The sequence below is a fragment of the Artemia franciscana genome, chromosome 21 (genome assembly GCF_032884065.1).
Source record: "Artemia franciscana chromosome 21, ASM3288406v1, whole genome shotgun sequence".
NCBI classification, from domain to species: Eukaryota; Metazoa; Arthropoda; class Branchiopoda; order Anostraca; family Artemiidae; genus Artemia; species Artemia franciscana.
Window position 1 is genome coordinate 1,830,278 of NC_088883.1, and position 16,572 is coordinate 1,846,849.

Here is a 16,572-nt window from a genome sequence, read left to right on the forward strand (position 1 = left end):
TTATCTGTTGTTTGATAGCTGTCGCTTCCTTTTCCTTAATGTATCTTAGTGTAATTATGAAAAAAGAATTGGCCTCTCCGAAAAGGAATTTTCGCTAGCGATTAGGCAGCATCGAAAAAGGAGAGAAGCGAGCCGAAACGAAGTTTTTTATTTCAATTTCTGTTTACAGATTATTTTTTTTTCCGTTTTGCAGGACACTGAAGATGTACCAATGGTATTAGTGGGTAATAAGTGTGACCTGGAGGACGAGAGGGTAGTTGGGAAAGACCAAGGTATTAATTTGGCAAAGCAGTTCAACTCCTGCTCTTTTATGGAATCGTCAGCTAAGGCCAAAATCAATGTAAACGAAGTAAGTTTGTTATTGCCAATGTAACCTATGGGTCCTATATAACCTATATCAATATTACCTATTGCTTGTTAAGTTACATGTTATTTCCTCTAAGTTACCTATTTCTGTGTACTATGTGTTATTTCCAGGTATCGCTGGTGTTTAAATAAAAAATTGTTGAGGCTTTCAGGACAAGAATTGAGGAATTAATACCAATATATATTAAACTTTCAGTATACATTTCATTAGTTCTTTTCAGTAGTCTTGGTTATAATGGTGATTTTTTTTTCTATTTATTTAGACTCTTCTTCGATATTTTCCCACGTGAACCCTCAGCTCTGAAAGATTCGGCTACACGCTTACCAGTACACGCATACCCATATTAGATGTTTATCAATGTAAACCCAGACATCACCAGAAAGGAGTAGTAAAAGGTTTACATCTGGCTCGATCAATGTGCTTTCTTTTTTGTCATCTTGAGATTCTACTTGCCCTAAAAATGGTCACTTAAAATATTCAAACAGGTTGACTGCTTAATTTCTAATGCTTAATTTTTGCATAATTATGACGTTTTTGTGACTTTACGATTCATTTCAAACGAATAGTCACAAAATTAATTATCAAACTTGATAAAAATAACCTTCGTCGTTAAAATAAACACATGATAAATATGAGACAAAAAATCTCAATCGTTAAAAAACCTGAAAAAAACAACAATGCCCTCCTCCCATTCCTATATTTTTAAATGCAGATTTCTATCTTCATTTAAAACAAAAATAAAAACTTATTGTTAAACGTTCTATTACTGTTAGTGAACCTTGGAACCAGTTTTATCCCTTAGCTCTCAATTTGTCCTGAATTTCTGGGCATTTCCTCAATCACATGAGCTTATAATGGGGTTGAAAGGCCAGTCTTCCAAAGGCTGGTGAGAATTAAGTATCTGAGATAATACAACTTATGATGCCCTTTGCTTCCTTTTCTTCTAGTTTGTATTTAGGGATGACAACTGGTGGGGGAGAGGGGCATCTGCCTGCTAGACTTTGAAAAGGTCTTTTTTGTGGTTCTATTGAAATAATTGAACCCCCCCCCTCGTTCTCCCCTTCACCTGGAATGTGTCATTAATATAGTACTTTAGAAAAACTATCAAATATAAATATTTATTTCCTAGTTTTTGTATATTTATTAGGACAAGCTTTGTTATAGACTTCAGTTGCTTATTACTTAAAGTCCAAGGGCAGTGAAAATGGTATCTGAATGTTTGAATTGGTTAAGTAGAAACAACCATGTATATATTTCCAGCTATGGAAAATAGGGAATCAAATTTTTTAATGACAAGACCTCCGTATGCAGTTCTTTATAGTTGCAGACACCAAATTTAAAAATAAGAAACGTGGATATAAAATCAGCATAAAATTAACTAAAGCCATATGGTAACCAAACAGTTTCTGAAGGTGTACCTCTTGATGGAAGTTAAGAGATGGTTAATGTTTGGACTTTTACGTGTTTAAAGAGTTGACAAATTCAACTATTCAATTTTGCTCATTTATTTTTTTCAGTTGAACGTGGCAATACTGGTGAAAATTTGATGTGTCTTAAAAACCTATAATTTTGAAACAACAACAAAAAAACGTGGTTTCAAGAATGTATAGAACTAAAATGAGTCCAGTTTTAATCTTGATGTTTTTAGTGCTTTAATATACCAATTTATTTGTATTCGCGTTGGGAATTGACTCAGAGAATATCGTAAATTGATTAGTGGTTGATTTAGTGGTTGAAATTTAATAGTGGTTGATTAGTGATTGATGGTTTGAATATCGTAAATTGATTAGTAGTTGATTAGTTGGTGATTTAGGATTGCAATATAGGGAAAAAATTTTAGTGGCGACATTTACTTCAACGTCCGGCGACATTATAAAAATAGTACAGGAGAGAAGAGAATCGAGTGATTCTTGTAGAAGTAAACTTGAACTTCCTTTCTAATTTGATTGTTTGAAAGAAAATTTTTTAACTGAAATCTAGTCTGTACGCAAAGTAGGCCATAGGTAGGAAATTTTACAGGTTAAGAAGACTGCCTGTTGGAGGTGCTGGTGCACTGCTTTGATTTTACATTCACACGAGATTTCATTGGGTTGTACTATTGTAAATATAAGATTCTGTCGTTACTCCGCCTCAAATAAAGTAGAATATTCCCACTTTTCTGATACCTATTGAGTCAGTCCACAGCTTGGACTTGGTTCGTTTGCGTACCGGTTTAAGACATAAATCATGTTTGCAACAAATCAGTCTGAAACTTAGGTTTGACTCGTTTGTGCAATGAGTTAGGAATTGTTTTCCAACAACTCATTCCTGAGTTTTTCATAGTTGAATTGTTCTCGGTTAAGTGGTCTTTTTTGTTATACCTAGCAAATAATCCAATTAGAATCTTTCCGTATTTTCAAATTAAAGATATGTTAGTAATCTATTACATGACAAACTGGCCTCGGGGGCTGTTGCCCCGTTTTTGTTTTTTTGGCTCTGCTTGCATGCTCGAAAAAAATACACTTCTATCAGACAATTTGGTTTACAAACTTAATGTTTACTAGCTTTTAAAAACTGGAAAGGTTGACATGCTGATTTCGAGGCGAAGCCAAATTATTGCAGAAGAATCCGTCGTTGCAACACACGTCCATCGGTTAGAGGTAGATCCTGGGATAATGTTCTGCCTCTGAGCTAGTGGACCATTTTCGAGGAACTACGAAGTCAGGTAGTTGCGTGAATCTGTCGCCAAGCTTAACAGCAATGGATATTTTTTGAATGATATCATTTGTGTTTAGTGTCTTAACTGGTATTTTTAATTATTTTATGCTTTTATTACTGATACTTTCTGAACACATAATTGCCCTTACAAAATTAGAAAAATTCTTTGCTTTTTGGAGGCTGTCCTGTTTCTGGAAGAATTTTTCCTAATAATACTGTGTTGGTATTTTTAACCACCACCAAGGACAGTGACAGATTTGCAAGTTTACAAAAAAGGGGTGGGTAGTGAAGGGTACTTTGTTTAAATTTAGGGGCAATTTTGTTGTTTGTTCAATTCTTTTTTGACAGAAATAACAAAAAAGTGTTTTTCTTTTAAGGTGCATTTCAAAGTGTTTGATATGATAACCCTGCAGGAATTTAGGGCAATTAAGTGTTTAAGAGATCTGATATTTATCTAGAAACTTTGATTTGGGACGTGTTCGAAGACCATTTCTGTCTATCTATCAAGGGGATATTGCAGTTGCTCACTGAGACATAAGAGAAGAGACTTCCTTAATCCTTTTTTCCAGAGGGGAAATATTTTAGATAGCTTTCGCGTTTTCCACTTGACCTCATATGAAAACGATTCTAGAGATTCTTGAAAGGGAAAGGATATTTCGAATGAAAAGACAATATGATATAGGTCCTTCTTATATGTAATGATAAAAAATAATGTTTTCAAAGGGCTCAAATAAGACGATTAGTTTTCCTTCAATTTATGATGCCAAAGAAGATATCATAGCATGTAGTGGCTAGCTGTTTAGTTCTTTTTTATTATTATATATATTTTTCTTGTTTATTTTGTTAGAAATCTGTACATGAGTGGGTTTGAGGGGGCAAAAACATAGAAACTTTTTTTTACATTTTGTTTCAAGAGTCTCCTGTGTTGGACCTGTAGTGGTGAACATAATATAGACGAACAAATAAACGTTCAAATGGTCTCTAGACAGTGAAAACAGAAAAAAAAGTCTTGATATTTTGCTCACATATTCAGCGATCGTCATCAGCAGAAGTACTAAAGCGTTAAAATTAAAAACAACATATTTCTGTAAAACAAAATAATAATTTTCGGTTCATTCACTAGTTTAGTCTGAGGGACTTCAATAATTGGGTTCATCCAAAATCTTTGTAAATTCCTTCTTTAACATTGCCTAAATTATAAGCTGAATTTTTAATGAAGGTGGCAAAATTTTCTTCGATTCCAGACTTTTGTAACTGTTTTCACTGTCTAATAAATGGACTTATCCCCTTTGAACGTTCATTTGTTTGTCATAGAAAGGCAGTTTGGTCTTGAAAAAAATACGTAATTTTAGGTATTATGTCGAAAATACATGATATAGATGAATTGGCTGATCACCATTGTCATAATAAGCCAAATAATATTTCCCTAACAGCGAGCATATAGCTTGTGGGGTTAGAAATGAACTCCTGAATGAAATCAATACCACTGCTTCTGAACAAACTTACTTACTTAAGTCCCGTCCATCCTCGTGGGACGTTTTGGGGTCGAAGTTTTCAATCCACCTCTTGCGAGGTCTTCCTCGTGGTCGAGATCCGTCTATGGTTCCTTCGAGGGAGATTTTTGGTAGACGGTCGTGGTCCATTCTCTTGACATGCCCGAGCCATCGCAGTTGTTGCCGTTTGATTTTATTTAGGATTGTGTCGGGGGACTTCAGCCGTCTTCGCACCTCCTCATTGGTCACATATTCAGTGTAGGTGATTCTTGCGATGCAATGGAGACATCTCATCTCGAATGCAAGTAGGTTGCGCTCATTTTCGATCTTCAGGGTCCAGGTCTCACACCCATATATAGCAATTGGCACAATCAGGCTGTTGAAAAGTTGAACTTTCAGCTGGTTCGACAGGTTTTGGCATTTCCAGATATTTGTGAGCCTTTTAAAACTGGAGCTAGCAAGAGCTAGGCGGCGTTTGATGTCGTAGGTATGACAATTGTCCGCTGTGAGGAGACTGCCCAGGTAGACGAATTGGTCGACTGTTTCAACTGGCTGGCCGTCAATCATTATGGAAGGAGTAGCTGCTTGTTTTTGGCGTGACGTGACCATAACTTTCGTTTTTTGGCGTTAATTTGCATGCCAAAAGGTTTTGTGGCTTCGTTGAGACAGTCTGCTTGTCTTTGTAGATCAGCGGCCGTTGAAGAGAGCTGGTCGATGTCGTCAGCATAGGCGAGCTTGTTTACTAGGACTCCACCTATTTTGGCTCCATGTTCGTCTGGTATCAGTGACAGTATGGCGTGAAGAAACAGGTTGAACAGGTGGGGCGACAGATTACATCCTTGTAAAACTCCCGAGGATGTTGAGAATTCATCAGAGAGTCCATCAGTGGTGAGCATTCGGCTTCTGGGTTGGCTGTATATATTCTCAATAATCGTGACGATTTGGTCGGGAATACCGTAATGTCTTAGGATGTGCCATAGACCTTTCCTCCAGATTGAATCGAAGGCTTGCCGAAAGTCAATAAAGAGATGATATAGGTCTCTGTTGAACTCGACAAAGCGTTCCGTGAGCTGACGAACGGTGAAGATTTGGTCAATGGTCGATCGTCCAGGTCGGAAGCCAGCTTGGTATTCACCCAGAACGGAGGCTGTAATTGCTTGGATTCTACGTAGGAGAATTCTGGTTAGTATTCTAGTTTGATGACTGGTCAAGCTGATCGGGCGGTAGTTCTCACACTCTCTTCTTGAGCCTTTTTTGTGGATTGGGACCACTGCTGCCTTACACCATAGCTGTGGGACGTGGCCCGTTGACCATGCGGCTGACACAACTTTGTGGTACAATTCGACGACGTCCTCTGAGTCAATGTTAATTAGTTCAGCAGTGATACCGTCCGGTCCTGGGGCCTTCCCTCGTTTCAGGGATCTTATTGCTGCCTCAGTTTCTGATTTTAAGAGTGGTGGTGGAGGTTCTCGATCATTAATGGGGAAGGAGTTTAGGATGCTGGGATCGGCAATGATCTGCGGATTTAATTTATCCTCAAAATATTCCTTCCATCGTTCGATTTTCATTTTTGCGTTGTTGATGGGATTGTTTTGTTTGTCTAGGATTGCTGTGGAGATGGGATCTTTCCTGCTAGACAGTTCACGAACTGTTTTGAAGAGTTTTTGACTGTTTCCGTTCCTAAACTGCGTTTCGCATTCCTTGTATTTCTCGGTAACATGGTTACACAAGGCCTTTCGGACTTCCCGTTCGATTCTCCTTTTGAGATATTTATAGGTGTCTCGGCTGCATGGGTCAGCTTTGTTGTTGCAGAGACGCTTTTGGTTACATAGTCGGATTATTTCTTCAGTAATCCACGGCTTTTCGTCTTTCGTTTTCCTCCCGAGGACATCATTTGCTGTCTCCAAAACTGCAGAATTTGCATGCTCAGCCAGTTGATCAATCTCTTCGACGGTAGTGAGGGAAGTGAAGTTCTCTAGGATAGCTCGGAATTTTGACGATAGGCTGGTGGTATAGGCGCCTTTTTTTATGGGGTCGCGAAGCAGCTCTGTCCGGAATCTAGGGATTCTTGTCGTCTTAGGGACTCGTTTCAGTCTTAGCTTGAGTTTGGATATCAGGAGTGAGTGATCCGAATCAAAGTCTGCACCAGGAAGGGATACAGTATCCATTATTGAGTACTTCCAGCGTTTAGATATCAGCACACAGTCTATCATGTTTTCAGTTACTCCGTCGGGGGATCTCCAGGTGACCTTACGGCGGTGTCTGTGTTTAAAGGCGGTGTTAGTTATATACAGGTCGTTTTCTCTACAGAAACTAATTAGCCTTTCACCTCTTCCGTTCAGTCGGCCACGGCCGTGCGGTCCCATTACATCTCTCCGATCAATCTGATCGTTGCCCGTGATAGCGTTGAAGTCGCCCATGACGATGAGCATATCTTTCTTTGGTGTTTGGTCGGTGACACTTTGAAGTTGAAAGTAGAACTGTTCGCATTCTTCATCGCTTCGAGTAGAGTCAGGAGCATATACCTGGATGATGGTAAGGTTTGACACGGATCCCTTTAGTCTAATGTTTGCTATCCTTTCTGATACGGGCGTGAAGGAGATCAGCGCCTTTTTGTAGTTGGTGAGAGGATGAATCCAACACCCTGTCTGTGAGTGCCATCGGTGCGTCCCGAGAGTAGGAGGGAGGTTCCAGAGATAGCTTCTTCACCGGTGCGGGGGAGGCGTGTCTCAGATAGTCCGACTAAGTCCCACTTGTATCGGTTTAGTTCTCTCAGTAGTAGATCCATTTTTTCCTGGTTTGGCTAAAGTTCGGGTGTTGAGTGTTCCTATGTTGAGTACAGTTTTAGTGGAGATGAGTCGCAGGGTATCCTCATCCCGTCTGGGGGTTGTCATAGTCCTATTATGATCGTCGGCTTCCCCAAAACCAAAACTAAAATAGAAAAAGGCTAAAAAAAAAGGTACACATATTTACAGTATATTAATTAAGCCAGGATCTAAGTAAAGGATGATTCACTCTTAACCTCTTAAATTTAGCTAACGTTGACTCATCTATGCAATTGACTATCGCTTAGACATAAAACGAGAAAAAAGTAGTTACGAAAACACAATTACAAAGGTTTACAAAAAGGGAATTTATAAATAGGGTATTTATCTGAAAATAATTTGGCGTCCTATGACAGCCAGCATATCTGTAGACAATTCCCTTGGGAAATTTAACAATTCTTTCTCAGTCCTTCGGAATAAGTATTGGCACTATTTCTGTTTTTCAGAAAAACAAACGGTAACTAAACAGAAGAAATAAAAACAGAGAACTGAAATAGGTCCGTGAAAAACGAATAATCTGTTTTTATGGCACTTGGTATTTACCAATTTTTCTGGTTAATTCAAAAAAATTTAGAAAAATGGGGTATTTTTAACTAACGAACGGGTGATCGTATCTTAATGAAAATTGAAATATTTAAAAGGATCTCGTGCTTCAGAGCTCTTATTTTAAATCCCGACTAGATCCGTTGACATTGGGAGGAGTTGGAGGGGGAAACATGAAATCTTGGAAAACTCTTGTGTGGAGAGATCGGAATGAAACTTTGTGGGAAGAATAACCACAAGTCCTAGATACGTGATTGAAATAACCGGACCGGATACGCTCTCTTTGGGGGAGTTGGGGGGGGGGTCCAGTGCTTTGGCGAATTCTGTGCTTCTGAACGTGCTAGGACGATGAAAATTAGTAGGCGTGTCAGGGACCTGCACAGATTTACTTGATAACAGTCGTTTCCCCGATTCGACCATCTGGGGGGGGGGCTGGAGGGATGGGAAAATGAAAAAAAGGCTGCCTTATGGTGAAAGCGCACAGAGATAGCATGCTGGGACTAATAAATACTAGCAATTACTTCTGTGAAATTGGCTTCCCTTCGACTTCTTTAACAAAAAAACAACAAGTGAATGCGTGTCCTTGCTCTTTTTTCTGAAAAAATTCGTAATTTTCGAAAAAACAGGAGCTTGAAACCTCCTCAACAATGTTCTCTAATACGCTTGACATAATGGGGCGAATATCATTACAACGTTTTGCCTCTTTAAGAGTGCGTTAACATCACTGAACTTTATTTATTGGAATCAGCACAAAAAAATTTCGCTTGTTGTATTATTTGTTAAAAGAATATTTCGTTGAGTTTGGTAACTATTGACCCGGAATCGCGTCTGTTTGGTTGTACATGTACTTTGGGATGTACAGAGGGGGAGGGGTATAAGCCAGTCCCCGAATTATGCATATTAGGAATCAACATAAAAATTAGATTCTTTTGATGCGTGTATGAGGGCGCCCGTGTAACTCAAAACCTGTTTAACTTAACCCTCATGAAACAAAACCCCAGTTTAATTCAGCTGTACCTCATTTGGTAAATTTGCTGTGGTTGACCACGTCTAAACGAGACATACTAATGCAACGATATTAGTACCTTAGTATTCCTTGTTTTATGCTCAAAGGATCCTTCCCTCCCCCTCCCATTTTCTCGCTTTCTTCTCTCCGTGAAAAGCTTACCACTAAGAGATCACTTACAATTGTATAAAAATAGTATTTGAAATAATTTTAAATGTGGGAAACAATAAAATGGAACATGATAACTTGATGTATTATTTTTATGTATCCTAGGGCTATACCCGAGACCATCAAGGGGAGTGGGGTGCATTGTCCGGAAAGTAACCAAGATATTTGAAAAGAGCTTAAGATAATAAAGCTAGTGGTACTACATTTATTATCTTAACCTAACCGGTTTGAGGGGTAGAGTTTAATGATATAATATGAAAAAAACTTCGTTTTCTTAAAGAGTTAAAGAGGCTGCGTCCCAAAGTCGAACCTTAAAACGTACAGGAATTAGAAGAGGCAGTTGGGGGGCTGCCGCCCCCCAAACCCCCAGCTTTTAAAGACTCTTTTGTACAGGTTTTTTGTTTTTTTGCTAACCCCCCGCTCTTGGCTTCGGAAAGGCCCTCTTTTAATTAACAAAAAATTGAAATGAATGAATAATGGAATAACTTCGAAAAATGTTAAACACAAGAGGACAGGAGAACCATTGCGCCGAAACTAGTAATAAGTAACAATGAAGTCCCCCCACAAAAAAAACCTGTACAAAAGTCTTTAAAAGCTGGGGGTTTGGGGGGCGGCAGCCCCCCAACTGCTTCTTCTAATTCCTGTAGGTTTTAAGGTTCGACTTTGGGACGCAGCCTCTTTAACTCTTTAATAAAACGAAGTTTTTTTCATATTATTTCTGTACGTTTTTCTACAATCCATGGTGGATGTAATTTAATAATTCCTGTACTCCTCGCACAGGAATTAGGAGAGGAACTTGGGTGGCTGCCGCCCCCCCCCCCCCGCTTTTAAATCATTGTATAAAATAGAAAAAAAATAGATAGAATGACCGAAATGTTTCTTTTGCTCATAAGAAGCTAATATTCTGTTATCTCTCAAATGATAAGCTGTCCAGGTGTTATCAAAATTTTTTTGATGTTGTGAAAAAAAACCGCCCGTAAGGGACTTGAACCCTTGACCCGAGGATTAAAAGTCTCACGCTCTACGAACTGAGCTAATAACTTGCATGTGTGTAAATATAACTTCTCAATAGCTTTTAAAAATTATAAATTAACATGGGCTCTTATGGAGAGAAATCCGTTAATTAAATAGCTAATGGGTGGTTTCTGGAAAACAGGGAAGGAGTTATCGGATCGAGCTGAAATTTCGCGGATAAGCTCCTGGGCCGTAGGGGACCTTAACTTGTGAATTTCAGCCCGATCGGACAACGTTAAAAGGGGTGGGGGGGGGGCGGTTGGAGGGTCGAAACTTTCGGGGGGTTAAGATTTTCCTACGAAACTTTCCAGGAAAATTACTCGGAGAATTCCGCATCGAATGAGTCTTCGTACACCCAGATCCGATGTCGGATGTGACCTGTAGGCGTCTAGGAAAAAAAAAGTAAATGAATTTTAAGTGGCTATGCGTGGTTTCTGGAAAACAGGGAAAGAGTTATCGGATCAAGCTGAAATTTCGCGGATAAGCTCCTGGGCCCTAGGGGACCTTAACTTGTGAATTTCAGCCCGATCGGACAACGTTAAAGGGGGGCTTGGGTTGACAGGTCGAAACTTTCGGCCATATTTTCCCCATGAAGGAAAAGTTGGAGGGGGATGAAATTTTGCAGGTTTCTTAGTTGGAGCTCGGGCTACGAAATGCATCCCTCCCCATCCGTCTGCGACCTCTGGAACCGAAGATCGCTTAACATTGTCGTGTGTCGCCTCTTTATAGAGGCACGAGTGTGCCTCCTTGATTGAACTAAGTGAGGGCTGAATGTCATGGGGTTGAGTTGAATGAGACCTGATTTGCATGGGGGTCGAGTTACGCGGGAGCCAAATTTTGTTGTATTAGTTTTAATTACTGTTAAAAACTGTCACTCCTTGCTTATAGTTCTTTACAACGAACTATGTGTGAAATATTTCCTCTCATTTTAGTATGATTCATACTGAAAAAGAAGTTTTAAGTAATAAAAAATCTCGAATTTGAACTAGGCGAAGGAAATTTAATTTTCGCTTATAGCTACAGAACGCGCTCCGAGGATAGCCAAGTCGATGTTCCAAGCTATCAGTTACAAAAAATATAACACATCATTGCAACAAATTTAAAAAGGCTTGGGTGTCATAAAACTCTGTTTTGTATGTCTTTTGAAATCTTCAGAAAATTTCGTATCCGATTTGCATCTGTCGACTTCATGTTAGTGCAGTTGACAAATAAAACGCTCAGTGGTTAAAATGCTGACTGAACAGTGTTGAATTGAGTGGGGCATGGAACCCGAGGTATGAGAGTAACCGAGGAGTTCCTATACCTCGTCATTTACAAGGTATGGGAAGGATCAGGAATAATCTTGCGAGAGAAATTATCTGTGGATATTTAAATAAACCTGGAAGAATATGTATATCAAGCAGATCATGGTAATAAACTAATTATGGAGGGACTTGTGCTACTAAATACCCACAACTCTAAAAAAAAGTTTTTGATAACAGTAATAAATTGGCATTTACTATTTGATTCTAGATATTTAAATTCATTTAGTTTAAAGTTACCCACTTAATGCTGAATCTGAGGAAATTTGCCTAATTTTTGAAAAAGACGGAAAACATATTTAAAAAGAAGTACTATCGGTGGAAATTACACATCACATTCAGAGAACCCTTTTGCAGAGGCGTCAAGTCCTTCGTGTTTATTTGTTTGGTTCTTGGCTAATCTTATCGAATAACAGTCAGAGAATACCGGGATAGGGCTCGTTCAAACGAAAATTGGAAGTTCTTAATGTCCTATTCGATAGGCAAAGAGATGCCGCCACAAAAAGTACCGTTTTCTGCTGTTTTGTAGCGCAAAGCCACAATTTTAGCCCAAAAGAGGGCTAAAATGCTTATGAGTTATAATTCTAATGTGGTCAGTCGGTCGAGAACTATCAAAAAAAATGTAAATTGACCTTACCAATGTCAGGGGGAATAATGCCGTGCGGTGGTATTGTTGTTCCTGGAAATGTACGCAATCCTTACGAAATTAAAAGCCACAATATACAGTAATTTTAAAGCTTTTGTGGGTGTTACGCGTAAGGCTTATTGGGACAGAGAAAATAACATAGCTCACTCCAGTGTTAATCGGTTTTACAAATTTTCTAATTTTTTGTCCTTTTTAGATTTTCTATGATTTAGTCCGGCAAATCAACAAGAAATCGCCAGAAAAGAAGCCGAAAAAGACAAAGAAAAGCAAATGTACCATACTATAAACCAAATAAGGTTCAGTGGCCATTCAATGTGTATATATTGAAACTTTCTGTTTTAAATTAAGGCACCGTGGCACCCCAATAGTGTGCCATTTGGTGTTCTCTGTGAACCGGTCGCTAATTATTGGTTAGTTACACAAGTGATATGTGAACTTAATTTTTTCTTGGATTTAGCACTATTTTTCTTACATTTTTATTTATGTTTATGTCTGCCCAAAAGACTTCCATAATTTGTATTTGTGACGTTCACCTTTAGATGTGACTGCAATTTTTTATTTCACTTTCATTTCATTGTAATTCTATTCATTTCATTAATGTAGCTATATCATTTTATTTACTCATTATCTTTTAAGATCTTTGTAGACCTCAAGATCTAAAATACAATATTTTTTTTCTTAGTTTATAGGTCAGATATGTGCTCCAGGGGGTTGTCTCGGACTCCCACTCCCGTAAATTCTAAATTTCTTTGAATTCCAAGTTCAAATCATGCTAGAATTATCAAATAAAATGGGTTCTTTATTATTGCCCACTGGTGGGGGAAGGGGGGCTCCCGCATAAGTGTTAGTGGCTTGAATTGATCGTATTAATGATGTGATAAACTTCTAAAAAGTTTGGAAGATTGTATTAAGCAAGTCAGACTTTTTTATTACCAATGATTTAATTAACTATATTGACCGTTTTATCAGCAACGACTATTTTATCTATCCTTGTGGGCTATATTAAAAAGAAGGAAATTGATAACTCTTTGTTACCAAGAATTTGATAACGATATAACAAACTAGTTCATCTGCAAGGGCTACATTGACTATCCATGGAGGCTATATTACAAAAATGAAAATAATATTTCTTTATTACAACTCCATTAACTATAAAACATAAACTAATTTATTTGCAAGGGCAACATTAACTACCTTTTGGGGCTATGTTACAAAAATAATTGTTATATTTCTTTATTTCAGTTTCCATTAACTATGAAACATAAACTTGTTTATCTGCTAGCAATAGATAAACTATCTTTTGGGGCTATATTACAAAGATGAAAATAATACAGTATTAACTATAAAACAAGAACCCATAGGGTTAATTTAGCTATCCTTACGGGCTATATTGTAGAAATCGCAATTATTTATTACCAGGGATTCAAAAGGAAAGAAGATACGTGGTGGTACCCTTTGAAAACGCACATTTAGACTCACAAACATCATGATTCAAAGTGCTGTTCCAGAAGAGCCAACCACCCCCACCCCCTTGCTGCTTCCTGGAAAAATCTTATCTCCATCACTGTGAAATGTTGCTAGCTTTTGTTGGAACATAATGTTCAGAAAAATTTTAAAACGAGGGATTTAAGACTGAAGACTTGAATATCCTTAGTAGTAACTAGCGTTGTTAATTCAATACACGCATACACTTAACCTACTTCTTCACTTGACATAAGCTCCCACTCGGTAGAAAAAAAGTAACTTCAGTCTGAATAATCCGGGACAAATCCTATGCAACTGGTCGAGCTGGCCGTTACTATTCCTTGACCCGAAGCGAAGTCTTCGGTAAGGGTACTTCCAGACTTTTGTGCTGAGGTTGGCTTGAGTTTTTTTTTTAAGGATACGATTAAAGATGATTAGTTATATTTTAGTCATGATCGTAAGAAATATTTTTAAAACCTGTATACTCGTTCAGGAAACTGGAATTATGTCAAATATCATAGAAAAGGCTAGAGTTTTTGAGTTGATATTCTCAAGGAGTTATGGTGGGAGGGGGAAGGAGAGAAGACGATCAGAAATTATGAGTGGGGACTAAAGACTAAAGGAATTTGGTTTTTTCTCTGATTGTGGTGAAGAAATTTATTAGTGTTATGACGCCGCACAAGACAAACCAAATATAAGTTTAATTTACTGTGTTTGGATTCCTCTATCGGATTAGTACTCTTCATCTGAAGTGAAGCCTTCCACAAAAGCACCTCAGGCTGGCTTCTTTTCCTTTTTAAGGTATATTTCTGTTTCACGTCTAAAGTTGAATTCAATAGCGTTATTGTGCAGAAGCCCCACCAGTTTCTTTTAGTGCATCACGACTGCTGCAGTATTTTGTAAATTGGCGCTGGTCTCTTCAAAAAGTTAGATCACACTCTTTTGGCAGTGCTTTCCGGTCTTTTTGACTCTGATAGAATAGACCAAATTTAAGTTGGATTCTGTACGTGATAATATACTACAGCTCATTGCTGTTGTTTTTATCCGTATTTTGTCGGTGATCAAGCATTGAGTTAAGCTTTGATAAGATTGGGGAGGAGTTGGAGCTTGCGGAGTTATGGTGGCTCTAGGCGGGTGGATAGAAACAAATATTGTTTTCTACTTTCAGCTTATGTGTTAAAAACCTCACAATATCTGGTTTGGGATTTCCTGCTGGCATTGGGGAATGTGTAGGCCTTTCTTTAATCCCATGCCAAAATTAGACCAATTAAAAGCTCCCATCTTGGTTTCCTAGAATAGGAAGAAATACAAATAACCGCAAAACGACATTTTTTTCTTGAAGCATCATGGTGAATAAGATATCTTCCACATTATTTGACCCTATTCTTGGTATTTGTGTATTATTATAATAGCCACAGATCATAAAAGAAACGGATTTTAAAAACGTGTCATCTATCATCTATTGGCAGGGATGCAGATTCAGAAACTATGAGGGGGAGCAAAGAAATTTCTCGGCATTTTTTAATGATGATATAAGAAAGTACTTTTGAAATCTACGGGGGGGGGGGACAATTTAGTTGTTTCGGGGAATCCATTATATTTTGCTGGTTTTTATTTTTATAAATTTGTGCCTAAAGAGTGTGTAATCTGTTATCTTGTGTTCATGTGTACAATTGCTGATACATGATTGGTGGGAAACTGCCAGACTATTTTGCATTGCTATAAAAAAAGAGAATTTGTGAGCAATTCCTTTTTCATTCTCATATCATACATCTGTTGTAACCAGGGGCAACAATTAACGAAAATTGGGGGGGGTGGATTTTCAAAATTTAGGGTGGGTAAAAAAGGTATTCAAGGAGTAAAACTTTTTTAAAGTAAGAAAATGAAGTTTGCGGTCCTATTAATCTAAGTTAGCAAATTATTATCGGAATATACATGTTGCAAAGTTTTCTTGGAATTTCAAGGGCCCATTAAAGATGCTAAGTCGAATATTTTCAAATTTGACTGTATTTCAAATATTTTTGTATCTTAAAATATATAAAATTAGTTTATATTCTATCAATCATATGTATGTTTGTCAATCTGGCGCCTCTTAGAAACGGGTTGGTCTCTTGCGTTGAAATTATCAATAAGTATTGGTGTGGGGCAAAGAGTTAATGAACTATGGGTTTGGGGGGTGGCTGTTAAACGCTAAAAAAATCACTTCTTGGCTCTTGTTGTGCCGAAATTTTTTGTAGCCGAATGACCCTACATACTTAATTAGGTATACAATCCAATTTAATTAATTTAAATTCAACCGGAATAAAACTTACCGTATTATAGGCCTATTTAATTACAAAATCTAAATTGTTGAGACTGGTGGCGAAAAGAATAGCTACAAAGTTAAAAATATTTATCTAATCCGCACAAAAATATTACACTTGCGTTGATCACGCAGTATTAATGGGGACTAGTACGCAGGGGTTGTAATGCGTATTTATTATTGTTAGGGACTGTCTTTGCTTGAATTTTGTTGGCTTTTGTCTTAGTATTGTGTGCTATTGTATTTTGTTTTTGAATTATCATTTTTTTTTTCAATCCTGCGCACATATATTTTGAGGTAAATTTTGGTATAGTGCTGAACAAATTAGTGTTTCCAAAATATAAAGGCTGTCGTGATCTACTAATTATTGCTTTTCATTTTGTTTAATTAAATTTCAATTTATTTAGTAAAGTAAATAAACTTCATTTCCGTAACTTTTCTCTGGTTTTTCTGCATATAATTTGAGAATCCCGGGCGCCTTCTAGGCTGTTTCATCGAGGGGGAGGGCACAGCCTATATAGACACCAGATGCACCAACATTTTTCAAACGCAACACATAGCTATCGTCCAGACACTCTCGCCGGGAAGAAATTTCTGTTTTCACTCCCGGAATAGAGCCAAGATCTCCGCGCTGATTGGCTGTGGGAGCGCCGGAGGTTAACGCCTAGTCTAAAGATGCGTGTTGAAATCCTTCTATGGGCAAGACACGATTCCGCGCAACTGGTGTCTATATAGGCTGTGGGGGA

General features: G+C 37.9%; 1 protein-coding gene across 1 annotated transcript in view; it reads left to right on the forward strand.

The window, feature by feature from the left end:
* The window catches only part of LOC136040765 (ras-related protein Rap1), a 42,658-nt gene extending 26,398 nt beyond the window's left edge, over window positions 1–16,260 (forward strand). Inside the window, exons 5-6 of the mRNA XM_065725086.1 lie at window positions 194–349; window positions 12,257–16,260. Coding sequence (XP_065581158.1) covers window positions 194–349; window positions 12,257–12,346 — 246 coding nt within the window. The 3' untranslated portion in view covers window positions 12,347–16,260. The remainder of the gene's footprint in view (window positions 1–193; window positions 350–12,256) is intronic.
* Window positions 16,261–16,572: the final 312 nt, after the last annotated feature.